Source organism: Coregonus lavaretus, assembly GCF_964263955.1.
Source record: "Coregonus lavaretus genome assembly, contig: HAP1_SCAFFOLD_2631, whole genome shotgun sequence".
NCBI classification, from domain to species: Eukaryota; Metazoa; Chordata; class Actinopteri; order Salmoniformes; family Salmonidae; genus Coregonus; species Coregonus lavaretus.
Genome location: NW_028163450.1, coordinates 47,571 through 73,207, shown reverse-complemented (window position 1 = coordinate 73,207; position 25,637 = coordinate 47,571). Strand labels below are relative to the sequence as shown.

General features: G+C 48.4%; 1 protein-coding gene and 1 long non-coding RNA gene across 2 annotated transcripts; one reads left to right on the top strand and one right to left on the bottom strand.

The window, feature by feature from the left end:
- Window positions 1-1,996: 1,996 nt before the first annotated feature.
- LOC311118136 (AP-3 complex subunit sigma-2) lies at window positions 1,997-22,734 on the bottom strand. The gene is made up of 6 exons (XM_084193002.1): window positions 22,602-22,734; window positions 22,141-22,232; window positions 21,671-21,782; window positions 12,146-12,217; window positions 5,295-5,402; window positions 1,997-2,509 (listed from the first exon to the last, which is right to left on the bottom strand). The coding sequence occupies exons 1-6, from the start codon at window positions 22,668-22,670 to the stop codon at window positions 2,384-2,386; spliced, it is 579 nt and encodes a 192-aa protein (XP_084049128.1). The 5' UTR covers window positions 22,671-22,734; the 3' UTR covers window positions 1,997-2,383.
- LOC311118134 lies at window positions 7,329-8,306 on the top strand. The gene is made up of 3 exons (XR_014611764.1): window positions 7,329-7,481; window positions 7,521-8,204; window positions 8,244-8,306. It is a non-coding gene; the product is annotated as an uncharacterized lncRNA (long non-coding RNA).
- Window positions 22,735-25,637: the final 2,903 nt, after the last annotated feature.

Genomic DNA, 25,637 nt, shown 5'->3' with positions numbered 1-25,637 from the left:
GAAGGAAGGAAGGAGGGGTAATGTCCTGACAGGAAGGAAGGAAGGAGGGGTAATGTCCTGACAGGAAGGAAGGAAGGAAGGAGGGGTAATGTCCTGACAGGAAGGAAGGAAGGAAGGAGGGGTAATGTCCTGACAGGAAGGAAGGAAGGAAGGAGGGGTAATGTCCTGACAGGAAGGAAGAAGGAAGGAAGGAGGGGTAATGTCCTGACAGGAAGGAAGGAAGGAGGGGTAATGTCCTGACAGGAAGGAAGGAAGGAAGGAAGGAAGGGAGGAAGGAGGGGTAATGTCCTGACAGGAAGGAAGGAAGGAAGGAAGGAGGGGTAATGTCCTGACAGGAAGGAAGGAAGGAAGGAAGGAAGGAAGGAAGGAGGGGTAATGTCCTGACAGGAAGGAAGGAGGGGTAATGTCCTGACAGGAAGGAAGGAAGGAGGGGTAATGTCCTGACAGGAAGGAAGGAAGGAGGGGTAATGTCCTGACAGGAAGGAAGGATGTAGGGGTAATGTCCTGACATGAAGGAAGGATGGAGGGGTAATGTCCTGACAGGAAGGAAGGATGGAGGGGTAATGTCCTGACAGGAAGGAAGGATGGAGGGGTAATGTCCTGACAGGAAGGAAGGATGGAGGGGTAATGTCCTGACAGGAAGGAAGGAAGGAAGGAAGGAGGGGTAATGTCCTGACAGGAAGGAAGGAAGGAGGGGTAATGTCCTGACAGGAAGGAAGGAAGGAGGGGTAATGTCCTGACAGGAAGGAAGGAAGGAGGGGTAATGTCCTGACAGGAAGGAAGGAAGGAGGGGTAATGTCCTGACAGGAAGGAAGGAAGGAGGGGTAATGTCCTGACAGGAAGGAAGGAAGGAAGGAGGGGTAATGTCCTGACAGGAAGGAAGGAAGGAAGGAGGGGTAATGTCCTGACAGGAAGGAAGGAAGGAAGGAGGGGTAATGTCCTGACAGGAAGGAAGGAAGGAGGGGTAATGTCCTGACAGGAAGGAAGGAAGGAGGGGTAATGTCCTGACAGGAAGGAAGGAAGGAGGGGTAATGTCCTGACAGGAAGGAAGGAAGGAGGGGTAATGTCCTGACAGGAAGGAAGGAAGGAGGGGTAATGTCCTGACAGGAAGGAAGGAAGGAGGGGTAATGTCCTGACAGGAAGGAAGGAGGGGTAATGTCCTGACAGGAAGGAAGGAGGGGTAATGTCCTGACAGGAAGGAAGGAGGGGTAATGTCCTGATAGGAAGGAAGGAGGGGTAATGTCCTGATAGGAAGGTAGGAAGGAAGGAGGGGTAATGTCCTGACAGGAAGGAAGGAGGGGTAATGTCCTGACAGGAAGGAAGGAAGGAGGGGTAATGTCCTGACAGGAAGGAAGGAAGGAAGGAGGGGTAATGTCCTGACAGGAAGGAAGGAAGGAAGGAGGGGTAATGTCCTGACAGGAAGGAAGGAAGGAGGGGTAATGTCCTGACAGGAAGGAAGGAAGGAGGGGTAATGTCCTGACAGGAAGGAAGGAGGGGTAATGTCCTGACAGGAAGGAAGGAGGGGTAATGTCCTGACAGGAAGGAAGGAGGGGTAATGTCCTGATAGGAAGGAAGGAGGGGTAATGTCCTGACAGGAAGGAAGGAGGGGTAATGTCCTGACAGGAAGGAAGGAGGGGTAATGTCCTGATAGGAAGGAAGGAGGGGTAATGTCCTGACAGGAAGGAAGGAGGGGTAATGTCCTGACAGGAAGGAAGGAAGGAAGGAGGGGTAATGTCCTGACAGGAAGGAAGGAGGGGTAATGTCCTGACAGGAAGGAAGGAGGGGTAATGTCCTGATAGGAAGGAAGGAGGGGTAATGTCCTGACAGGAAGGAAGGAAGGAAGGATGGAGGGGTAATGTCCTGACAGGAAGGAAGGAAGGAGGGGTAATGTCCTGACAGGAAGGAAGGAAGGAAGGAAGGAGGGGTAATGTCCTGACAGGAAGGAAGGAGAGGTAATGTCCTGACAGAGCTGGTTGTGTTATCATCAATAGAGAAGCAGAGGTGTATTATTTAGTTGTAGCATTTTGAACAGAGAGGAGCCCCAGGGTCCAAACATCAGTAACCCAGCATAGTGACAACCAACCCTGTCCAACATACAGTCAACCTCCTCCTCCCTTGCTGCTCTGCCAGCTGAGGCCTGCTGGGAGTCCAGAATGGCACCCTATTCCCTACATAGTGCACTACTTCTATGGACCAGGGCCCATAGGAATAGACATACTGTATAAGTCATAGTGTTTCTCACATCTTATAGTGCACTAATAGATAGTGTAGTGCACTACTTTAGACCAGAAGGGCAGAAGCCCCCATAGGGCTCTGGTCAAAAGTAGTGCACTATAAAGGGAACAGGGTGCCATTTGGGCCTAGACCGTGCTCCGTTCCCTGGTCAGAAGGGAGAGAGGCTGGGCACTTTGATATTGATGTCTCCGATGTTTATGTTGCGAGGCATTTCTGGGAGGTTCATGTTCTTCACCGCCGAGACCGCCCGCGCCGGCGCCGCCGAGAAGCCCCCCTGAAACAGACGGATCAGTCAGACCTCCGGGTTTAGGGATTTCTACACCAGCTATGCAGTAAACACAGTAAAAGGAACTCATCAACTGTAATAGGGAGAAGACACTAAGGGGCTCGTTCTGGACTAGAAATCCTGTTGAATGGAGAATCTCCAGTAGGCTTCATCTCTCTCTGGGAGACGAGGGTCGTATTCACTAGGAACGGAAGCAAACAGGCCAAAACAGGGAGAGACCTACAACCTGAATCTGTCCAATAAAGACTTGTTTTCCGTTGCAAATGTTTTAGCTTACGGTGTTCACTAATGAATAAGACCCAGCCCTAAAGCCCTCTAGAGTCAAGACTAACGCCATCGTGGTCTGACATCTTGGATGGAAAATTACTGAGGATAATAGCGGACGATATTGCCACTCCTATTTGCCATATCTTCAATTTAAGCCTACTAGAAAGTGTGTGCCCTCAGGCCTGGAGGGAAGCAAAAGTCATTCCGCTATCCAAGAATAGTAAAGTCCCCTTTACTGGCTCAAATAGCCGACCAATCAGCCTGTTACCAAGCCTTAGTAAACTTTTGGAAAAAATGGTGTTTGACCAGATACAATGCTATTTTACACTAAACAAATTGACAGACTTTCAGCACGCTTATAGGGAAGGACATTCAACAAGCACAGCACTTACACAAATGACTGATGATTTGCTGAGAGAAATTAATGATACAAATATTGTGGGGGCTGTTTTGTTAGCCTTCAATAAGGCTTTTGACATTATCGATCATAGTCTGCTGCTGGAAATACGTATGTGTTATGGCTTTACACCCCCTGCTATAATGTGGATAAAGAGTTACCTGTCTAACAGAACACAGAGGGTGTTCTTTAATGGAAGCCTCTCCAACATAATCCAGGTAGAATCAGGAATTCCCCAGGGCAGCTGTCTAGGCCCCTTACTTTTTTAAATCTTTACTAACGACATGCCACATGCTTTGAGTAAAGCCAGTGTGTCTATGTATGCGGATGACTCAACACTATACACGTCAGCTACTACAGCGACTGAAATGACTGCAACACTTAACAAAGAGCTGCAATTAGTTTCAGAATGGGTGGCAAGGAATAAGTTAGTCCTAAATATTTAAACTAAAAGCATTGTATTTGGGACAAATCATTCACTAAACCCTAAACCTCGACTAAATTTTGTAATAAATAATGTGAAAATTGAGCAAGTTGAGGAGACTAAACTGCTTGGAGTAACCCTGGATTGTAAACTGTCATGGTCAAAACATATTGATACAACAGTAGCTAAGATGGAGAGAAGTCTGCCCATAATAAAGCGCTGCTCTGCCTTCTTAACAACACTATCAACAGGGCAGGTCCTACAGGCCCTAGTTTGGTCACACCTGGACTACTGTTCAGTCGTGTGGTCAGATGCCACATAGAGGGACTTGGGAAAATTACATTTGGCTCAGAACAGGGCAGCACGGCTGGCCCTTGGATGTACACAGAAAGCTAACATTAATAATATGCATGTCAATCTCTCCTGGCTCAAAGTAGAGGAGAGATTGACTTCATCACTTCTTGTATTTGTGAGAGGTATTGACATGTTGAATGCACTAAGCTGTCTGTTTGAACTACTGGCACACAATATTTATTTGTGAATTCCATCCTGTAACTAGATCATCTGGCGCGTGCTGCACAACAGGGAGTGACTCCCAAGGCTCCGGTCTCTGGTCAATGCTTCTAAACAAACACCCTGTGACTGGGGACTACAGGTAAGCTGTTTATTATGTGACTGGGGACTACAGGTAAGCTGTTTATTATGTGACTGGGGACTCCAGGTAAGCTGTTTATTATGTGACTGGGGACTACAGGTAAGCTGTTTATTATGTGACTGGGGACTCCAGGTAAGCTGTTTATTATGTGACTGGGGACTACAGGTAAGCTGTTTATTATGTGACTGGGGACTACAGGTAAGCTGTTTATTATGTGACTGGGGACTACAGGTAAGCTGTTTATTACGTGACTGGGGACTACAGGTAAGCTGTTTATTATGTGACTGGGGACTACAGGTAAGCTGTTTATTATGTGACTGGGGACTACAGGTAAGCTGTTTATTATGTGACTGGGGACTACAGGTAAGCTGTTTATTATGTGACTGGGGACTACAGGTAAGCTGTTTATTATGTGACTGGGGACTACAGGTAAGCTGTTTATTATGTGACTGGGGACTACAGGTAAGCTGTTTATTATGTGACTGGGGACTACAGGTAAGCTGTTTATTATGTGACTGGGGACTACATGTAAGCTGTTTATTATGTGACTGGGGACTACAGGTAAGCTGTTTATTATGTGACTGGGGACTACAGGTAAGCTGTTTATTATGTGACTGGGGACTACAGGTAAGCTGTTTATTATGTGACTGGGGACTACAGGTAAGCTGTTTATTATGTGACAGGACCACTACAGGACCAGTGACCAGACTAACAGAGGAAGGACTACCTACAGGACCAGTCACCAGACTAACAGAGGAAAGACTAACTACAGGACCAGTGAGTGACCAGACTAACCACAGGACCAGTGAGTGACCAGACTAACCACAGGACCAGTGAGTGACCAGACTAACCACAGGACCAGTGAGTGACCAGTGAGTGACCAGACTAACCACAGGACCAGTGAGTGACCAGACTAACCACAGGACCAGTGAGTGACCAGACTAACCACAGGACCAGTGAGTGACCAGACTAACCACAGGACCAGTGAGTGACCAGACTAACCACAGGACCAGTGAGTGAACAGACTAACCTCTGATTTCTCCATGCGGTTCTGCAGCTCTACCTGGCCCACGATCTCATTCATGTTGGTCTCCAGCACCATCCCCCCCATCACCACCTCCTGAAGGATGAAGTGGACCTGTAAATGATAGGTATATACAGGGTAATGTAGTGGACCTGTAAATGATAGGTATATACAAGGTAATGTAGTGGACCTGTAAATGATAGGTATATACAGGGTAATGTAGTGGACCTGTAAATGATAGGTATATACAAGGTAATGTAGTGGACCTGTAAATGATAGGTATATACAGGGTAATGTAGTGGACCTGTAAATGATAGGTATATACAAGGTAATGTAGTGGACCTGTAAATGATAGGTATATACAAGGTAATGTAGTGGACCTGTAAATGATAGGTATATACAAGGTAATGTAGTGGACCTGTAAATGATAGGTATATACAAGGTAATGTAGTGGACCTGTAAATGATAGGTATATACAGGGTAATGTAGTGGACCTGTAAATGATAGGTATATACAAGGTAATGTAGTGGACCTGTAAATGATAGGTATATACAAGGTAATGTAGTGGACCTGTAAATGATAGGTATAGTGGCTTGCGAAAATATTCACCCCCCTTGGCATTTTTCCTATTTTGTTGCTTTACAACCTGGAATTCAAATAGATTTTTGGGGGGTTTGTATCATTTGATTTACACAACATGCCTACCACTTTGAAGATGCAAAATATGTTTTATTGTGAAACTGCAGACTGCAATGACAGGTGGTTGTCATTCTTCATACATTCTCCTCAGTTATTTACATTTTGTAAACAAGGTTATAATGAAGGTCTTATTGTTTTACATGTGCTAAAGCTCTGGAAGGTGTTGCTGTGAGAGGAAACAGATGGTGAAAGTCAGAGGGTGTTAGCTAAACATCCTGGAAGGTGTTGCTGTGAGAGGAAACAGATGGTGAAAGGAGGAGGGTGTTAGCTAAACATCCTGGAAGGTGTTGCTGTGAGAGGAAACAGATGGTGAAAGGAGGAGGGTGTTAGCTAAACATACTGGAAGGTGTTGCTGTGAGAGGAAACAGATGGTGAAAGTCAGAGGGTGTTAGCTAAACATACTGGAAGGTGTTGCTGTGAGAGGGTGTTAGCTAAACATACTGGAAGGTGTTGCTGTGAGAGGAAACAGATGGTGAAAGGAGGAGGGTGTTAGCTAAACATACTGGAAGGTGTTGCTGTGAGAGGAAACAGATGGTGAAAGGAGGAGGGTGTTAGCTAAACATACTGGAAGGTGTTGCTGTGAGAGGAAACAGATGGTGAAAGGAGGAGGGTGTTAGCTAAACATACTGGAAGGTGTTGCTGTGAGAGGAAACAGATGGTGAAAGGAGGAGGGTGTTAGCTAAACATACTGGAAGGTGTTGCTGTGAGAGGGTGTTAGCTAAACATACTGGAAGGTGTTGCTGTGAGAGGAAACAGATGGTGAAAGGAGGAGGGTGTTAGCTAAACATACTGGAAGGTGTTGCTGTGAGAGGAAACAGATGGTGAAAGTAGGAGGGTGTTAGCTAAACATACTGGAAGGTGTTGCTGTGAGAGGAAACAGATGGTGAAAGGAGGAGGGTGTTAGCTAAACATACTGGAAGGTGTTGCTGTGAGAGGAAACAGATGGTGAAAGGAGGAGGGTGTTAGCTAAACATACTGGAAGGTGTTGCTGTGAGAGGAAACAGATGGTGAAAGGAGGAGGGTGTTAGCTAAACATACTGGAAGGTGTTGCTGTGAGAGGGTGTTAGCTAAACATACTGGAAGGTGTTGCTGTGAGAGGAAACAGATGGTGAAAGGAGGAGGGTGTTAGCTAAACATACTGGAAGGTGTTGCTGTGAGAGGAAACAGATGGTGAAAGTAGGAGGGTGTTAGCTAAACATCCTGGAAGGTGTTGCTGTGAGAGGAAACAGATGGTGAAAGGAGGAGGGTGTTAGCTAAACATACTGGAAGGTGTTGCTGTGAGAGGAAACAGATGGTGAAAGTCAGAGGGTGTTAGCTAAACATACTGGAAGGTGTTGCTGTGAGAGGGTGTTAGCTAAACATACTGGAAGGTGTTGCTGTGAGAGGAAACAGATGGTGAAAGGAGGAGGGTGTTAGCTAAACATACTGGAAGGTGTTGCTGTGAGAGGAAACAGATGGTGAAAGTAGGAGGGTGTTAGCTAAACATACTGGAAGGTGTTGCTGTGAGAGGGTGTTAGCTAAACATACTGGAAGGTGTTGCTGTGAGAGGAAACAGATGGTGAAAGGAGGAGGGTGTTAGCTAAACATACTGGAAGGTGTTGCTGTGAGAGGGAAACAGATGGTGAAAGGAGGAGGGTGTTAGCTAAACATACTGGAAGGTGTTGCTGTGAGAGGAAACAGATGGTGAAAGGAGGAGGGTGTTAGCTAAACATACTGGAAGGTGTTGCTGTGAGAGGGAAACAGATGGTGAAAGGAGGAGGGTGTTAGCTAAACATACTGGAAGGTGTTGCTGTGAGAGGAAACAGATGGTGAAAGGAGGAGGGTGTTAGCTAAACATACTGGAAGGTGTTGCTGTGAGAGGAAACAGATGGTGAAAGGAGGAGGGTGTTAGCTAAACATACTGGAAGGTGTTGCTGTGAGAGGAAACAGATGGTGAAAGTAGGAGGGTGTTAGCTAAACATCCTGGAAGGTGTTGCTGTGAGAGGAAACAGATGGTGAAAGGAGGAGGGTGTTAGCTAAACATACTGGAAGGTGTTGCTGTGAGAGGAAACAGATGGTGAAAGGAGGAGGGTGTTAGCTAAACATACTGGAAGGTGTTGCTGTGAGAGGAAACAGATGGTGAAAGTAGGAGGGTGTTAGCTAAACATCCTGGAAGGTGTTGCTGTGAGAGGAAACAGATGGTGAAAGTAGGAGGGTGTTAGCTAAACATACTGGAAGGTGTTGCTGTGAGAGGGTGTTAGCTAAACATACTGGAAGGTGTTGCTGTGAGAGGAAACAGATGGTGAAAGTAGGAGGGTGTTAGCTAAACATCCTGGAAGGTGTTGCTGTGAGAGGGTGTTAGCTAAACATACTGGAAGGTGTTGCTGTGAGAGGAAACAGATGGTGAAAGTAGGAGGGTGTTAGCTAAACATCCTGGAAGGTGTTGCTGTGAGAGGAAACAGATGGTGAAAGTAGGAGGGTGTTAGCTAAACATACTGGAAGGTGTTGCTGTGAGAGGGTGTTAGCTAAACATACTGGAAGGTGTTGCTGTGAGAGGAAACAGATGGTGAAAGTAGGAGGGTGTTAGCTAAACATCCTGGAAGGTGTTGCTGTGAGAGGGTGTTAGCTAAACATACTGGAAGGTGTTGCTGTGAGAGGGTGTTAGCTAAACATACTGGAAGGTGTTGCTGTGAGAGGAAACAGATGGTGAAAGGAGGAGGGTGTTAGCTAAACATACTGGAAGGTGTTGCTGTGAGAGGGTGTTAGCTAAACATACTGGAAGGTGTTGCTGTGAGAGGAAACAGATGGTGAAAGGAGGAGGGTGTTAGCTAAACATACTGGAAGGTGTTGCTGTGAGAGGAAACAGATGGTGAAAGGAGGAGGGTGTTAGCTAAACATACTGGAAGGTGTTGCTGTGAGAGGAAACAGATGGTGAAAGGAGGAGGGTGTTAGCTAAACATACTGGAAGGTGTTGCTGTGAGAGGAAACAGATGGTGAAAGGAGGAGGGTGTTAGCTAAACATACTGGAAGGTGTTGCTGTGAGAGGGAAACAGATGGTGAAAGGAGGAGGGTGTTAGCTAAACATACTGGAAGGTGTTGCTGTGAGAGGGAAACAGATGGTGAAAGTAGGAGGGTGTTAGCTAAACATACTGGAAGGTGTTGCTGTGAGAGGAAACAGATGGTGAAAGTAGGAGGGTGTTAGCTAAACATACTGGAAGGTGTTGCTGTGAGAGGGTGTTAGCTAAACATACTGGAAGGTGTTGCTGTGAGAGGGTGTTAGCTATACATCCTCAGGTGAGTCTAGCGCAGCAGCAGAGTAGTCTGAGATAGTAGAAGGTCCTCAAAACTAGTGGTTTTATTTACATTGTCATCAGCAGCTTTCTCCAACACTGACATTACTGTCCACAACTAGAATCTCATGCTGTGACAGGAAAGGTGGAAGAGTTAACACAACTACACCTAGCGTCACAACTACACCTAGCGTCACAACTACACCTAGCGTCACAACTACACCTAGCTTCTCAACTACACCTAGCTTCACAACTACACCTAGCTTCTCAACTACACCTAGCTTCTCAACTACACCTAGCTTCACAACTACACCTAGCTTCTCAACTACACCTAGCTTCACAACTACACCTAGCTTCTCAACTACACCTAGCTTCACAACTACACCTAGCTTCTCAACTACACCTAGCTTCTCAACTACACCTAGCTTCTCAACTACACCTAGCTTCACAACTACACCTAGCTTCTCAACTACACCTAGCTTCACAACTACACCTAGCTTCTCAACTACACCTAGCTTCTCAACTACACCTAGCTTCTCAACTACACCTAGCTTCTCAACTACACCTAGCTTCACAACTACACCTAGCTTCTCAACTACACCTAGCTTCTCAACTACACCTAGCTTCTCAACTACACCTAGCTTCTCAACTACACCTAGCTTCTCAACTACACCTAGCTTCACAACTACACCTAGCTTCTCAACTACACCTAGCTTCACAGCTACACCTAGCTTCACAACTACACCTAGCTTCTCAACTACACCTAGCTTCTCAACTACACCTAGCTTCTCAACTACACCTAGCTTCTCAACTACACCTAGCTTCACAACTACACCTAGCTTCTCAACTACACCTAGCTTCACAACTACACCTAGCTTCTCAACTACACCTAGCTTCACAACTACACCTAGCTTCACAACTACACCTAGCTTCACAACTACACCTAGCTTCTCAACAACAACTTGCTTGGTGGAATCTGTTGTCATCAGGATTGGGATCAATTCCATTTAAATTCCAGTCAATTCAGGAAGTACACAGAAATTCAAATTTCAATTCTCTTCAATTCTCTTTTCAATTGGGTGTACTTCCTGAAGAATTGACTGGAATTTATATTGAGCTCAACCCTGGTTGTGATATGTGATGGTTGGGGTGAAAATGTACCAGAGAACAGATGTTTGTGGTCCTCTGTAGCTCAATTATAGTGTCCTATAATAAGGAATAGGCCCCTGGTCTAAAGTAGTGTCCTATAATAAGGAATAGGCCCCTGGTCTAAAGTAGTGTCCTATAATAAGGAATAGGCCCCTGGTCTAAAGTAGTGTCCTATAATAAGGAATAGGCCCCTGGTCTAAAGTAGTGTCCTATAATAAGGAATAGGCCCCTGGTCTAAAGTAGTGTCCTATAATAAGGAATAGGCCCCTGGTCTAAAGTAGTGTCCTATAATAAGGAATAGGCCCCCTGGTCTAAAGTAGTGTCCTATAATAAGGAATAGGCCCCTGGTCTAAAGTAGTGTCCTATAATAAGGAATAGGCCCCTGGTCTAAAGTAGTGTCCTATAATAAGGAATAGGCCCCTGGTCTAAAGTAGTGTCCTATAATAAGGAATAGGCCCCTGGTCTAAAGTAGTGTCCTATAATAAGGAATAGGCCCCTGGTCTAAAGTAGTGTCCTATAATAAGGAATAGGCCCCTGGTCTAAAGTAGTGTCCTATAATAAGGAATAGGCCCCCTGGTCTAAAGTAGTGTCCTATAATAAGGAATAGGCCCCCTGGTCTAAAGTAGTGTCCTATAATAAGGAATAGGCCCCTGGTCTAAAGTAGTGTCCTATAATAAGGAATAGGCCCCTGGTCTAAAGTAGTGTCCTATAATAAGGAATAGCCCCCCCTGGTCTAAAGTAGTGTCCTATAATAAGGAATAGGCCCCTGGTCTAAAGTAGTGTCCTATAATAAGGAATAGGCCCCTGGTCTAAAGTAGTGTCCTATAATAAGGAATAGGCCCCTGGTCTAAAGTAGTGTCCTATAATAAGGAATAGGCCCCTGGTCTAAAGTAGTGTCCTATAATAAGGAATAGGCCCCGGTCTAAAGTAGTGTCCTATAATAAGGAATAGGCCCCTGGTCTAAAGTAGTGTCCTATAATAAGGAATAGGCCCCCGGTCTAAAGTAGTGTCCTATAATAAGGAATAGGCCCCTGGTCTAAAGTAGTGTCCTATAATAAGGAATAGGCCCCCGGTCTAAAGTAGTGTCCTATAATAAGGAATAGGCCCCTGGTCTAAAGTAGTGTCCTATAATAAGGAATAGGCCCCTGGTCTAAAGTAGTGTCCTATAATAAGGAATAGGCCCCTGGTCTAAAGTAGTGTCCTATAATAAGGAATAGGCCCCTGGTCTAAAGTAGTGTCCTATAATAAGGAATAGGCCCCTGGTCTAAAGTAGTGTCCTATAATAAGGAATAGGCCCCTGGTCTAAAGTAGTGTCCTATAATAAGGAATAGGCCCCCGGTCTAAAGTAGTGTCCTATAATAAGGAATAGGCCCCTGGTCTAAAGTAGTGTCCTATAATAAGGAATAGGCCCCTGGTCTAAAGTAGTGTCCTATAATAAGGAATAGGCCCCTGGTCTAAAGTAGTGTCCTATAATAAGGAATAGGCCCCCGGTCTAAAGTAGTGTCCTATAATAAGGAATAGGCCCTGTGTCTGGCTCCACACAGCAGGGTTTCCTTTAGGCTGCCTCTGCTGACAGTCTTTCCCTCCTGTAGGTTTTCATCATATTGGACGAATATGGCATCTATAAACCAGCCACCGTGTTATAAACCCAAGTGCATTACTCTGATGCACCAAAGACTGTCACAAGCCAAAACTTGGCAAAGCTGACCTTGTAAATGATTTTCATGGACTTGAACTCACCTTATCCATGTGGAAAATGAGGTCCAGTTCGCAGACGTTCTCAAAGCATTTGTCCAGAGTTTCCACAAACACCTACAGGAGATATTATCAAGTCATCCATCTTATGTTAAGCATATGTAAGAATTATCTTTGATGTGATGCACAACCTACAGTGCATTCGGAAAGTATTCAGACCCGTTCCCTTTTTCCACATTTTGTTACGTTACAGCCTTATTCTAAAATTGATTAAATAAATAAAAATCCTCATCAATCTAGTGGCCACGCCAGAGCCCGGACTTGAACCCGATCTAACATCTCTGGAGAGACCTGAAAATAGCTGTGCAGCAACGCGCCCCATCCAACCTGACAGAGCTTGAGAGGATCTGCAGAGAAGAATGGGAGAAACTCCCCAAATACAGGTGTGCCGAGCTTGTAGTGTCATACCCAAGAAGACTCGAGGCTGTAATCGCTGCCAAAGGTGCTTCAACAAAGTACTGAGTAAAGGGTCTGAATATTTATGTAAATGTAATATTTCATTTTTATATTTGTAATACATTTGCAAAAATGACTAAAAACCTGTTTTTGCTTTGTCATTATGGGGTATTGTGTGTAGATTGATGAGGGGGAAAAACAATTGAATCAATTTTAGAATAATGCTGTAACATAACAAAATGTGGAGAAAGTCAAGGGGTCTGAATCCTTTCCCAATGTACTGTATATACATTGAGTGGACAGATCATTAGGAACACCTGCTCTTTCCATGACATAGACCAACCAGGTGAATCCAGGTGAAAACTATGATCCCTTATTGATGTCACCTGTTAAATCCACTTCAATCAGTGTAGATGAAGGGGAGGAGACAGGTTAAATAAAGATTTTTAAGCCTTGAGACATTGATTGTGTATGTGTGCCATTCAGAGGGTGAATGGGCAAGACAAAATATTGAAGTGCCTTTGAACAGGGTATGGTAGTAGGTGCCAGGTGCACTGGTTTGAGTGTGTCAAGAACTGCAACGCTGCTGGGTTTTTACACTCCACAGTGTGTATCAAGAATGGTCCACCACCCAAAGGACAACCAGCCAACTTGACACAACTGTGGGAAGCATTGGAGTCTACATGGGCCAGCATCCCTGTCGAACACTTTTGACACCTTGTAGAGTCCATGCCCCGACAAATTGAGGCTATTTTGAAGGCAAAAGGGGTGGGTTCAACTCAATATTAGGAATGTGTTCTTAATGTTTTGTACACTCACTGTATATTTCCACAATACACAGCCTATCAGTAGGCTTTCCAATGAGTTCAAGGGTCATTAGCGGTCACTGAAGATCAAGACAAGAAGCGCATCTCAACTTGTCATCACCTTGAACACCACCTCACAGTCAAAAACATATTCAAACATGTTTGAAAGTGCTGTCTTCTGTCTATTTAATGATATGTTTGCAATGAAAGTGGAACCCACCACCACTACTAACACCATAAAAACATTTAAGTGTTTGAAAGCACTGTCTATTTGAGATAATGATCAAAGTAAGTTTGCTTTAAAATTGGATAGGTGGGTAGTCTAACAGAACACACAACCGTCCTGTTTACCATCACTACCAAAACATACAGATACAGGACGTCCTGTTTACCATCACTACCAAAACATACAGATACAGGACGTCCTGTTTACCATCACTACCAAAACATACAGATACAGGACGTCCTGTTTACCATCACTACCAAAACATACAGATACAGGACGTCCTGTTTACCATCACTACCAAAACATACAGATACAGGACGTCCTGTTTACCATCACTACCAAAACATACAGATACAGGACGTCCTGTTTACCATCACTACCAAAACATACAGATACAGGACGTCCTGTTTACCATCACTACCAAAACATACAGATACAGGACGTCCTGTTTACCATCACTACCAAAACAAACAGATACAGGACGTCCTGTTTACCATCACTACCAAAACATACAGATACAGGACGTCCTGTTTACCATCACTACCAAAACATACAGATACAGGACGTCCTGTTTACCATCACTACCAAAACATACAGATACAGGACGTCCTGTTACCATCACTACCAAAACGTACAGATACAGGACGTCCTGTTTACCATCACTACCAAAACATACAGATACAGGACGTCAGGAAAGATGAGTGAGTGGACCGTCCAGCTGACTGTCTGTCTGTCTGTCTGGGAAAGGAGAGGTGAGTGGACCAGCCAGCTGACTGTCTGTCTGGGAAAGGAGAGGTGAGTGGACCGTCCAGCTGACTGACTGGGAAAGGAGAGGTGAGTGGACCGTCCAGCTGACTGACTGTCTGGGAAAGGAGAGGTGAGTGGACCGTCCAGCTGACTGACTGTCCGGGAAAGGAGAGGTGAGTGGACCGTCCAGCTGACTGACTGTCTGGGAAAGGAGAGGTGAGTGGACCGTCCAGCTGACTGTCTGGGAAAGGAAAGGTGAGTGGACCGTCCAGCTGACTGTCTGTCTGGGAAAGGAGAGGTGAGAGGACCGTCCAGCTGACTGACTGTCTGGGAAAGGAGAGGTGAGTGGACCGTCCAGCTGACTGTCTGTCTGGGAAAGGAGAGGTGAGTGGACCGTCCAGCTGACTGACTGTCTGGGAAAGAAGAGGTGAGTGGACCGTCCAGCTGACTGTCTGTCTGGGAAAGAAGAGGTGAGTGGACCGTCCAGCTGACTGTCTGTCTGGGAAAGGAGAGGTGAGTGGACCGTCCAGCTGACTGACTGGGAAAGGAGAGGTGAGTGGACCGTCCAGCTGACTGTCTGTCTGGGAAAGGAGAGGTGAGTGGACCGTCCAGCTGACTGTCTGGGAAAGGAGAGGTGAGTGGACCGTCCAGCTGACTGACTGTCTGGGAAAGGAGAGGTGAGTGGACAGTCCAGCTGACTGTCTGTCTGGGAAAGGAGAGGTGAGTGGACCGTCCAGCTGACTGTCTGTCTGGGAAAGGAGAGGTGAGTGGACCGTCCAGCTGACTGTCTGTCTGGGAAAGGAGAGGTGAGTGGACCGTCCAGCTGACTGTCTGTCTGGGAAAGGAGAGGTGAGTGGACCGTCCAGCTGACTGACTGGGAAAGGAGAGGTGAGTGGACCGTCCAGCTGACTGACTGTCTGGGAAAGGAGAGGTGAGTGGACCGTCCAGCTGACTGTCTGTCTGGGAAAGGAGAGGTGAGTGGACCGTCCAGCTGACTGTCTGTCTGGGAAAGGAGAGGTGAGTGGACCGTCCAGCTGACTGTCTGGGAAAGGAGAGGTGAGTGGACCGTCCAGCTGACTGTCTGGGAAAGGAGAGGTGAGTGGACCGTCCAGCTGTCTGTCTGGGAAAGGAGAGGTGAGTGGACCGTCCAGCTGACTGTCTGGGAAAGGTGAGGTGAGTGGACCGTCCAGCTGACTGACTGTCTGGGAAAGGAGAGGTGAGTGGACCGTCCAGCTGACTGACTGTCTGGGAAAGGAGAGGTGAGTGGACCGTCCAGCTGACTGTCTGGGAAAGGAGAGGTGAGTGGACCGTCCAGCTGACTGTCTGGGAAAGGAGAGGTGAGTGGACCGTCCAGCTGACTGACTGACAGGGAAAGGAGAGGTGAGTGGACCGTCCAGCTGACTGACTGTCTGGGAAAGGAGAGGTGAGTGGACCGTCCAGCTGACTGTCTGGGAAAGGAAAGGTGAGTGGACCGTCCAGCTGACTGTCTGTCTGGGAAAGGAGAGGTGAGAGGACCGTCCAGCTGACTGACTGTCTGGGAAAGGAGAGGTGAGTGGACCGTCCAGCTGACTGTCTGTCTGGGAAAGGAGAGGTGAGTGGACCGTCCAGCTGACTGACTGGGAAAGGAGAGGTGAGTGGACCGTCCAGCTGACTGACTGTCTGGGAAAGGAGAGGTGAGTGGACCGTCCAGCTGACTGACTGTCTGGGAAAGGAGAGGTGAGTGGACCGTCCAGCTGACTGTCTGGGAAAGGAAAGGTGAGTGGACCGTCCAGCTGACTGTCTGTCTGGGAAAGGAGAGGTGAGAGGACCGTCCAGCTGACTGACTGTCTGGGAAAGGAGAGGTGAGTGGACCGTCCAGCTGACTGTCTGTCTGGGAAAGGAGAGGTGAGTGGACCGTCCAGCTGACTGACTGTCTGGGAAAGGAGAGGTGAGTGGACCGTCCAGCTGACTGTCTGGGAAAGAAGAGGTGAGTGGACCGTCCAGCTGACTGTCTGTCTGGGAAAGGAGAGGTGAGTGGACCGTCCAGCTGACTGACTGGGAAAGGAGAGGTGAGTGGACCGTCCAGCTGACTGTCTGTCTGGGAAAGGAGAGGTGAGTGGACCGTCCAGCTGACTGTCTGGGAAAGGAGAGGTGAGTGGACCGTCCAGCTGACTGACTGTCTGGGAAAGGAGAGGTGAGTGGACAGTCCAGCTGACTGTCTGTCTGGGAAAGGAGAGGTGAGTGGACCGTCCAGCTGACTGTCTGTCTGGGAAAGGAGAGGTGAGTGGACCGTCCAGCTGACTGTCTGTCTGGGAAAGGAGAGGTGAGTGGACCGTCCAGCTGACTGTCTGTCTGGGAAAGGAGAGGTGAGTGGACCGTCCAGCTGTCTGACTGTCTGGGAAAGGAGAGGTGAGTGGACCGTCCAGCTGACTGACTGGGAAAGGAGAGGTGAGTGGACCGTCCAGCTGTCTGTCTGGGAAAGGAGAGGTGAGTGGACCGTCCAGCTGACTGTCTGGGAAAGGAGAGGTGAGTGGACCGTCCAGCTGACTGACTGTCTGGGAAAGGAGAGGTGAGTGGACCGTCCAGCTGACTGTCTGGGAAAGGAGAGGTGAGTGGACCGTCCAGCTGACTGTCTGGGAAAGGAGAGGTGAGTGGACCGTCCAGCTGACTGTCTGGGAAAGGAGAGGTGAGTGGACCGTCCAGCTGACTGACTGACAGGGAAAGGAGAGGTGAGTGGACCGTCCAGCTGACTGACTGTCTGGGAAAGGAGAGGTGAGTGGACCGTCCAGCTGACTGTCTGTCTGGGAAAGGAGAGGTGAGAGGACCGTCCAGCTGACTGTCTGTCTGGGAAAGGAGAGGTGAGTGGACCGTCCAGCTGACTGTCTGTCTGGGAAAGGAGAGGTGAGTGGACCGTCCAGCTGACTGACTGGGAAAGGAGAGGTGAGTGGACCGTCCAGCTGACTGACTGGGAAAGGAGAGGTGAGTGGACCGTCCAGCTGACTGACTGTCTGGGAAAGGAGAGGTGAGTGGACCGTCGGAGAGGTGAGAGGACCGTCCAGCTGACTGTCTGGGAAAGGAGAGGTGAGTGGACCGTCCAGCTGACTGACTGGGAAAGGAGAGGTGAGTGGACCGTCCAGCTGACTGACTGGGAAAGGAGAGGTGAGTGGACCGTCCAGCTGACTGACTGGGAAAGGAGAGGTGAGTGGACCGTCTAGCTGACTGTCTGTCTGGGAAAGGAGAGGTGAGTGGACCGTCCAGCTGACTGTCTGGGAAAGGAGAGGTGAGTGGACCGTCCAGCTGACTGTCTGGGAAAGGAGAGGTGAGTGGACCGTCCAGCTGACTGACTGGGAAAGGAGAGGTGAGTGGACCGTCCAGCTGACTGTCTGGGAAAGGAGAGGTGAGTGGACCGTCCAGCTGACTGTCTGGGAAAGGAGAGGTGAGTGGACCGTCCAGCTGACTGTCTGTCTGGGAAAGGAGAGGTGAGTGGACCGTCCAGCTGACTGTCTGTCTGGGAAAGGAGAGGTGAGTGGACCGTCCAGCTGACTGTCTGGGAAAGGAGAGGTGAGTGGACCGTCCAGCTGTCTGTCTGTCTGGGAAAGGAGAGGTGAGTGGACCGTCCAGCTGACTGACTGTCTGGGAAAGGAGAGGTGAGTGGACCGTCCAGCTGACTGTCTGTCTGGGAGAGGTGAGTGGACCGTCCAGCTGACTGTCTGTCTGGGAAAGGAGAGGTGAGTGGACCGTCCAGCTGACTGTCTGGGAAAGGAGAGGTGAGTGGACCGTCCAGCTGACTGACTGGGAAAGGAGAGGTGAGTGGACCGTCCAGCTGACTGTCTGGGAAAGGAGAGGTGAGTGGACCGTCCAGCTGACTGTCTGTCTGGGAAAGGAGAGGTGAGTGGACCGTCCAGCTGACTGTCTGTCTGGGAAAGGAGAGGTGAGTGGACCGTCCAGCTGACTGTCTGTCTGGGAAAGGAGAGGTGAGTGGACCGTCCAGCTGACTGTCTGTCTGGGAGAGGTGAGTGGACCGTCCAGCTGACTGTCTGTCTGGGAAAGGAGAGGTGAGTGGACCGTCCAGCTGACTGTCTGGGAAAGGAGAGGTGAGTGGACCGTCCAGCTGACTGTCTGTCTGGGAAAGGAGAGGTGAGTGGACCGTCCAGCTGACTGACTGTCTGGGAAAGGAGAGGTGAGTGGACCGTCCAGCTGACTGTCTGGGAAAGGAGAGGTGAGTGGACCGTCTAGCTGACTGACTGGGAAAGGAGAGGTGAGTGGACCGTCTAGCTGACTGACTGTCTGGGAAAGGAGAGGTGAGTGGACCGTCCAGCTGACTGACTGTCTGGGAAAGGAGAGGTGAGTGGACCGTCCAGCTGACTGACTGTCTGGGAAAGGAGAGGTGAGTGGACCGTCCAGCTGACTGTCTGTCTGGGAAAGGAGAGGTGAGTGGACAGTCCAGCTGACTGTCTGTCTGGGAAAGGAGAGGTGAGTGGACCGTCCAGCTGACTGTCTGTCTGGGAAAGGAGAGGTGAGTGGACCGTCCAGCTGACTGTCTGTCTGGGAAAGGAGAGGTGAGTGGACCGTCCAGCTGACTGTCTGGGAAAGGAGAGGAGAGGTGAGTGGACCGTCCAGCTGACTGACTGGGAAAGGAGAGGTGAGTGGACCGTCCAGCTGACTGTCTGTCTGGGAAAGGAGAGGTGAGTGGACCGTCCAGCTGACTGACTGTCTGGGAAAGGAGAGGTGAGTGGACCGTCCAGCTGACTGTCTGTCTGGGAAAGGAGAGGTGAGTGGACCGTCCAGCTGACTGTCTGTCTGGGAAAGGAGAGGTGAGTGGACCGTCCAGCTGACTGTCTGTCTGGGAAAGGAGAGGTGAGTGGACCGTCCAGCTGACTGTCTGTCTGGGAAAGGAGAGGTGAGTGGACCGTCCAGCTGACTGTCTGGGAAAGGAGAGGAGAGGTGAGTGGACCGTCCAGCTGACTGACTGGGAAAGGAGAGGTGAGTGGACCGTCCAGCTGACTGTCTGTCTGGGAAAGGAGAGGTGAGTGGACCGTCCAGCTGACTGTCTGTCTGGGAAAGGAGAGGTGAGTGGACCGTCCAGCTGACTGACTGTCTGGGAAAGGAGAGGTGAGTGGACCGTCCAGCTGACTGTCTGTCTGGGAAAGGAGAGGTGAGTGGACCGTCCAGCTGACTGTCTGGGAAAGGAGAGGTGAGTGGACCGTCCAGCTGACTGTCTGTCTGGGAAAGGAGAGGTGAGTGGACCGTCCAGCTGACTGTCTGGGAAAGGAGAGGTGAGTGGACCGTCCAGCTGACTGTCTGTCTGGGAAAGGAGAGGTGAGTGGACCGTCCAGCTGACTGACTGTCTGGGAAAGGAGAGGTGAGTGGACCGTCCAGCTGACTGTCTGGGAAAGGAGAGGTGAGTGGACCGTCTAGCTGACTGACTGGGAAAGGAGAGGTGAGTGGACCGTCTAGCTGACTGACTGTCTGGGAAAGGAGAGGTGAGTGGACCGTCCAGCTGACTGACTGTCTGGGAAAGGAGAGGTGAGTGGACCGTCCAGCTGACTGACTGTCTGGGAAAGGAGAGGTGAGTGGACCGTCCAGCTGACTGACTGTCTGGGAAAGGAGAGGTGAGTGGACAGTCCAGCTGACTGTCTGTCTGGGAAAGGAGAGGTGAGTGGACCGTCCAGCTGACTGTCTGTCTGGGAAAGGAGAGGTGAGTGGACCGTCCAGCTGACTGACTGTCTGGGAAAGGAGAGGTGAGTGGACCGTCCAGCTGACTGTCTGTCTGGGAAAGGAGAGGTGAGTGGACCGTCCAGCTGACTGTCTGGGAAAGGAGAGGTGAGTGGACCGTCCAGCTGACTGTCTGTCTGGGAAAGGAGAGGTGAGTGGACCGTCCAGCTGACTGACTGGGAAAGGAGAGGTGAGTGGACCGTCCAGCTGACTGACTGGGAAAGGAGAGGTGAGTGGACCGTCCAGCTGACTGTCTGTCTGGGAAAGGAGAGGTGAGTGGACCGTCCAGCTGACTGTCTGTCTGGGAAAGGAGAGGTGAGTGGACCGTCCAGCTGACTGTCTGGGAAAGGAGAGGTGAGTGGACCGTCCAGCTGACTGTCTGTCTGGGAAAGGAGAGGTGAGTGGACCGTCCAGCTGACTGACTGTCTGGGAAAGGAGAGGTGAGTGGACCGTCCAGCTGACTGTCTGGGAAAGGAGAGGTGAGTGGACCGTCCAGCTGACTGACTGGGAAAGGAGAGGTGAGTGGACCGTCCAGCTGACTGTCTGGGAAAGGAGAGGTGAGTGGACCGTCCAGCTGTCTGTCTGTCTGGGAAAGGAGAGGTGAGTGGACCGTCCAGCTGACTGACTGTCTGGGAAAGGAGAGGTGAGTGGACCGTCCAGCTGACTGTCTGTCTGGGAAAGGAGAGGTGAGTGGACAGTCCAGCTGACTGTCTGTCTGGGAAAGGAGAGGTGAGTGGACCGTCCAGCTGACTGTCTGTCTGGGAAAGGAGAGGTGAGTGGACCGTCCAGCTGACTGTCTGTCTGGGAAAGGAGAGGTGAGTGGACCGTCCAGCTGACTGTCTGGGAAAGGAGAGGAGAGGTGAGTGGACCGTCCAGCTGACTGACTGGGAAAGGAGAGGTGAGTGGACCGTCCAGCTGACTGTCTGTCTGGGAAAGGAGAGGTGAGTGGACCGTCCAGCTGACTGACTGTCTGGGAAAGGAGAGGTGAGTGGACCGTCCAGCTGACTGTCTGTCTGGGAAAGGTGAGGTGAGTGGACCGTCCAGCTGACTGACTGTCTGGGAAAGGAGAGGTGAGTGGACCGTCCAGCTGACTGACTGTCTGGGAAAGGAGAGGTGAGTGGACCGTCCAGCTGACTGTCTGGGAAAGGAGAGGTGAGTGGACCGTCCAGCTGACTGTCTGGGAAAGGAGAGGTGAGTGGACCGTCCAGCTGACTGACTGACAGGGAAAGGAGAGGTGAGTGGACCGTCCAGCTGACTGACTGTCTGGGAAAGGAGAGGTGAGTGGACCGTCCAGCTGACTGTCTGGGAAAGGAAAGGTGAGTGGACCGTCCAGCTGACTGTCTGTCTGGGAAAGGAGAGGTGAGAGGACCGTCCAGCTGACTGACTGTCTGGGAAAGGAGAGGTGAGTGGACCGTCCAGCTGACTGTCTGTCTGGGAAAGGAGAGGTGAGTGGACCGTCCAGCTGACTGACTGTCTGGGAAAGGAGAGGTGAGTGGACCGTCCAGCTGACTGTCTGTCTGGGAAAGGAGAGGTGAGTGGACCGTCCAGCTGACTGTCTGTCTGACTGGGAAAGGAGAGGTGAGTGGACACCATACAACCCTACTGTTCAACAGAGTTATAGATGGTAACACACCAACCCACCTGTATTAGATCCAGAATACCGAGCTCACTCTCAGAGGAGTCCACACAGAACACAAAGTACAGCGTAGCATAGTGCCGGTAGATCAACTTGTAGTCCGAGCCGCCGATCAAACTGCAAATAGAGAAATAATATTATTAGCCTATCCTGCATTGTCTGATTTGGTCCAACTGTAACTCATCTGCCAGGGAACTGATGATTGATTGCTGGTCATATGAGCTGCACACTTCTGTCAAACAATACTTCTCATTTAACAACCCCAGATAAAACTACATCATGAAGTCATCACAGAAGCACAGTACCAGTCCCCAATACAAACCATAGCTACCTCCTGGATGCTTTATTGAATCCTAAACGACTTAGGTTTATTTGCTTTGCAGACAACAATGCATTTTTTGATTTGTTCATTATTCATCAACAATGTATATTTTGGTTAATTTAACCAGCTAGTAATACTAACAATAGCTTTTACCTTCCCCCCTCCAAGAAGTTGCAGACGTTGTCATCCCTCTTCGACACCAGATGGAAAGTCTCTCGAATTATCTGCTGCTGCAGATCTTCGGCCTGAGAAGAAATATGTCTATAATAATTGGCTAAGAAACTTAATTGAAATCGAAATTCAAGAGCTAGCTAGCTAACAGCTAGCAGTAAAACAGCTGACGTTGCAAACTAGCCCCAAGGTTGCCCATCTGTTGTGCACATTGATATTTGTAGCTATGTCCAAATATATCAATCAACGTAGCTAGTTAGCTATATAAATGGCAATAAAATCACATCTCATGATGATGACGAAATAGATTATTGATTAATTAGCCTCTAGCTAGACAATTTAGCTAGCATAGCATTAGTGCACTAACAGCTGGCAAATAAGATAAACGGATGGCTAGCTGGCTATCTAACAAACGTTAGCAGTTCGTACATTTGGGTACTTACAAAATATTCATAAAATCTGATGAGTCGTGGTTTCCCATGGTTGTTAAATATTAAAATAGCTTTAATCATATTTCGCTGGAAATGTCTCAAATCCCTTGATAAAAGATGTGCAGTCAGCTGTCCATCTGGAGGATGTGTTCGGAAGTCGCTTCCTCCGGCTCTTCTTCTTCTCTGAGGTTTAATGACACACTCATAAGGTGTATTGCCGCCACCTACTGTACGAAACACCACAGAGTACATCTTTAACCGGTCCCCTGCTCTGTACGAAACACCACAGAGTACATCTTTAACCGGTGCCCTGCTCTGTACGAAACACCACAGAGTACATCTTTAACCGGTGCCCTACTCTGTACGAAACACCAGAGAGTACATCTTTAACCGGTCCCCTGCTCTGTACGAAACACCACAGAGTACATCTTTAACCGGTGCCCTACTCTGAAAGTCAGAGCTTTCCACATCACACGTCGACATCCTGTTGAGCCACAGAGCGTTCTCCTTTTGCGCTGTTGAAACACACGAAATCTTTATCATACCGCTCCTGGTCACTCGGACCGAGTCCACTTTACCCAACCCGTTCTTCGCCATCTTCCAGACCCCAAAAACACATCCTTGCTCGTGAATCGTCATCAAGGCAAAGGGTGGCTATTTGAAGAATTTCAAATATAAAATAGATTTTGATTTGTTTAACACTTTTTTTGTTACTACATGATTCCATATGTGTTATTTCATAGATCTGATGTCTTCACTATTATTCTACAATGTAACAAATAGTTTAAAAAAAAGAAGAACCCTTGAATGAGTAGGCATGTCCAAACTTTTGACTGGTATTGTATATGGGACAATTTAGCAATTAGGATTTGTTATCTGTAATGGTTGTGATAAATTAGGCATTGTTGTGCACTGTTGCCATATAGATAAATGCACACATATTTTTTTCCAGTGCAGGCCTTGTGTTCAAATTTGTATTTTAGTTTTCCCATTCGAGTACACGAGTACTCAAAAAAATAATAATGCGAGTACTCGAACAGTCAAAACATTTCAATTGCCCATCCCTAGCATGGACATCCACAGAGACCTCTACCAGAAATAAATGATGGACGCCAGAAACTGCAACCAGAAACTGAGAGGAAAATTTACCCCAAAACAGACTGATAAATAAGAATGACCTATGTTTATTTCTAAATATATATTTGTGTCTATTTCTGAATCAAACCCCTTTATTTCCCTTTATTACCGAGTGGCGCAGTGGTCTAAGGCACTGCATCGCAGTGCTAGCTGTGCCACTAGAGATCCTGGTTCAAATCCAGGCTCTGTCGTAGCCGGCCGCGACCGGGAGACCCATGGGGCGGCGCACAATTGGCCCAGCGTCGTCCAGGGTAGGGGAGGGAATGGCCGGCAGGGATGTAGCTCAGTTGGTAGAGCATGGTGTTTGCAATGCCAGGGTTGTGGGTTCGATTCCTACAGGGGGTATGAAAAAATAAAATAATAATGTATGCACTCACTAACTGTAAGTCGCTCTGGATAAGAGCATCTGCTAAATGACTCACTAACTGTAAGTCGCTCTGGATAAGAGCGTCTGCTAAATGACTAAAATGTAAATGTTAGGATATAGCCTAATAGTTTCCATGGTCTCTGATACAGGCTTGGTTCAAGGCTTGGTTCAAGGCTTGGTTCAAGGATGGGTCAAGGACTCTTTATCAGCTGCTCTCTATTACCACATGTGTTCTAGCTTCATTCTGTCAGATATACACACGAGCATCGCTTTGAATATTGGCCTATAGCTGTTTGGTAGTTCTTTATACCAGAAGAATGTTGCTGCAATGATCCCAAGGTTCTAATCCACTGGTGGTCTTTCTTCAAGTGTAACTAACATCAATGTCGCCACCTAGTGTAATAAAACTATACTCACCATGCCCGGCTGGATGCACACAGTCACGCACCCACCGTGTATAATGCAATTATGAAACATATAGAGTAGGCATACTGTAACAAACTATGAAAACATATAGATTGAATATATATATGTATATATTGCATGTTTTAGTGTTTTTATTAGATGTATTTTCCCCCAAAGAAGTCAAATTCTGAAAAATCTGAATTTGATTGATTGAAGAAACATGCAGTAGAGAACAGGTGTCGTATGTGTCTAGAGGAGAGGAGAGGAGAGGAGAGGAGAGGAGAGGAGAGGAGAGGAGAGGAGAGGAGAGGAGAGGAGAGGAGAGGAGAGGAGAGGAGAGGAGAGGAGAGGAGAGGAGAGGAGAGGAGAGGAGAGGAGAGGAGAGGAGAGGAGAGGAGGACAGGGTCAGGGCCAGGGCCAGGGTCTGTTGGTGGTCTGTTCTAGAACACTGTGAAAGAGGAAGCCAGTCAGATTAAACCCAGACTGCGTCCCAAATCCCACCCTAGTGCACTACCAGGGGGCTCTGGTCGAAAGTAGTGCGCCGTATAGAGAATAGGGTGGCATTTGGGGCGCAGTGCCAGTTCACTGCAGAAGAGTCCCTGACAGTTGTAATTATCCCCATCATTCTAACTCTCTTTCATCAGCCCAGAGAGAGGATCTGAACACCGCCACGCATTACCTCAACTCTGGCAAGCACAGCCAAGCTTCCCTCACATTCCTACAATTACCACAGAAACAAAACAACTTGAAGGCTGCATCCCAAATGTCACCTCCAGGGCCCACAGGGCTCCTGTCAACGTAGTTCACTATAAAGGGAACAAGGTGCTGTTTGGGACGCACCCTAAAACACTTCAACTGACTGTCAGTGAGACAGCGACCACCCAAGACTACCCAGTCCAGTGTGTCACCAACAACCGTTCAACAGAGTACAGTCTGTAACCGGGTGAGGTGTAATAACGTTGGTAGATACATGTTTGGGAACTTTTCAATTAACGACATATAGACATTGATTCTTGAAGAATATAACTTACTAATACCTCATTATCTTAATTCAACTGTCGTTCACCATCAGAAACTAAAACATCAGCTTGTTTCACTGGATATATTTGGCTGTTTTCGCTGCATAACATGTAGAAGGT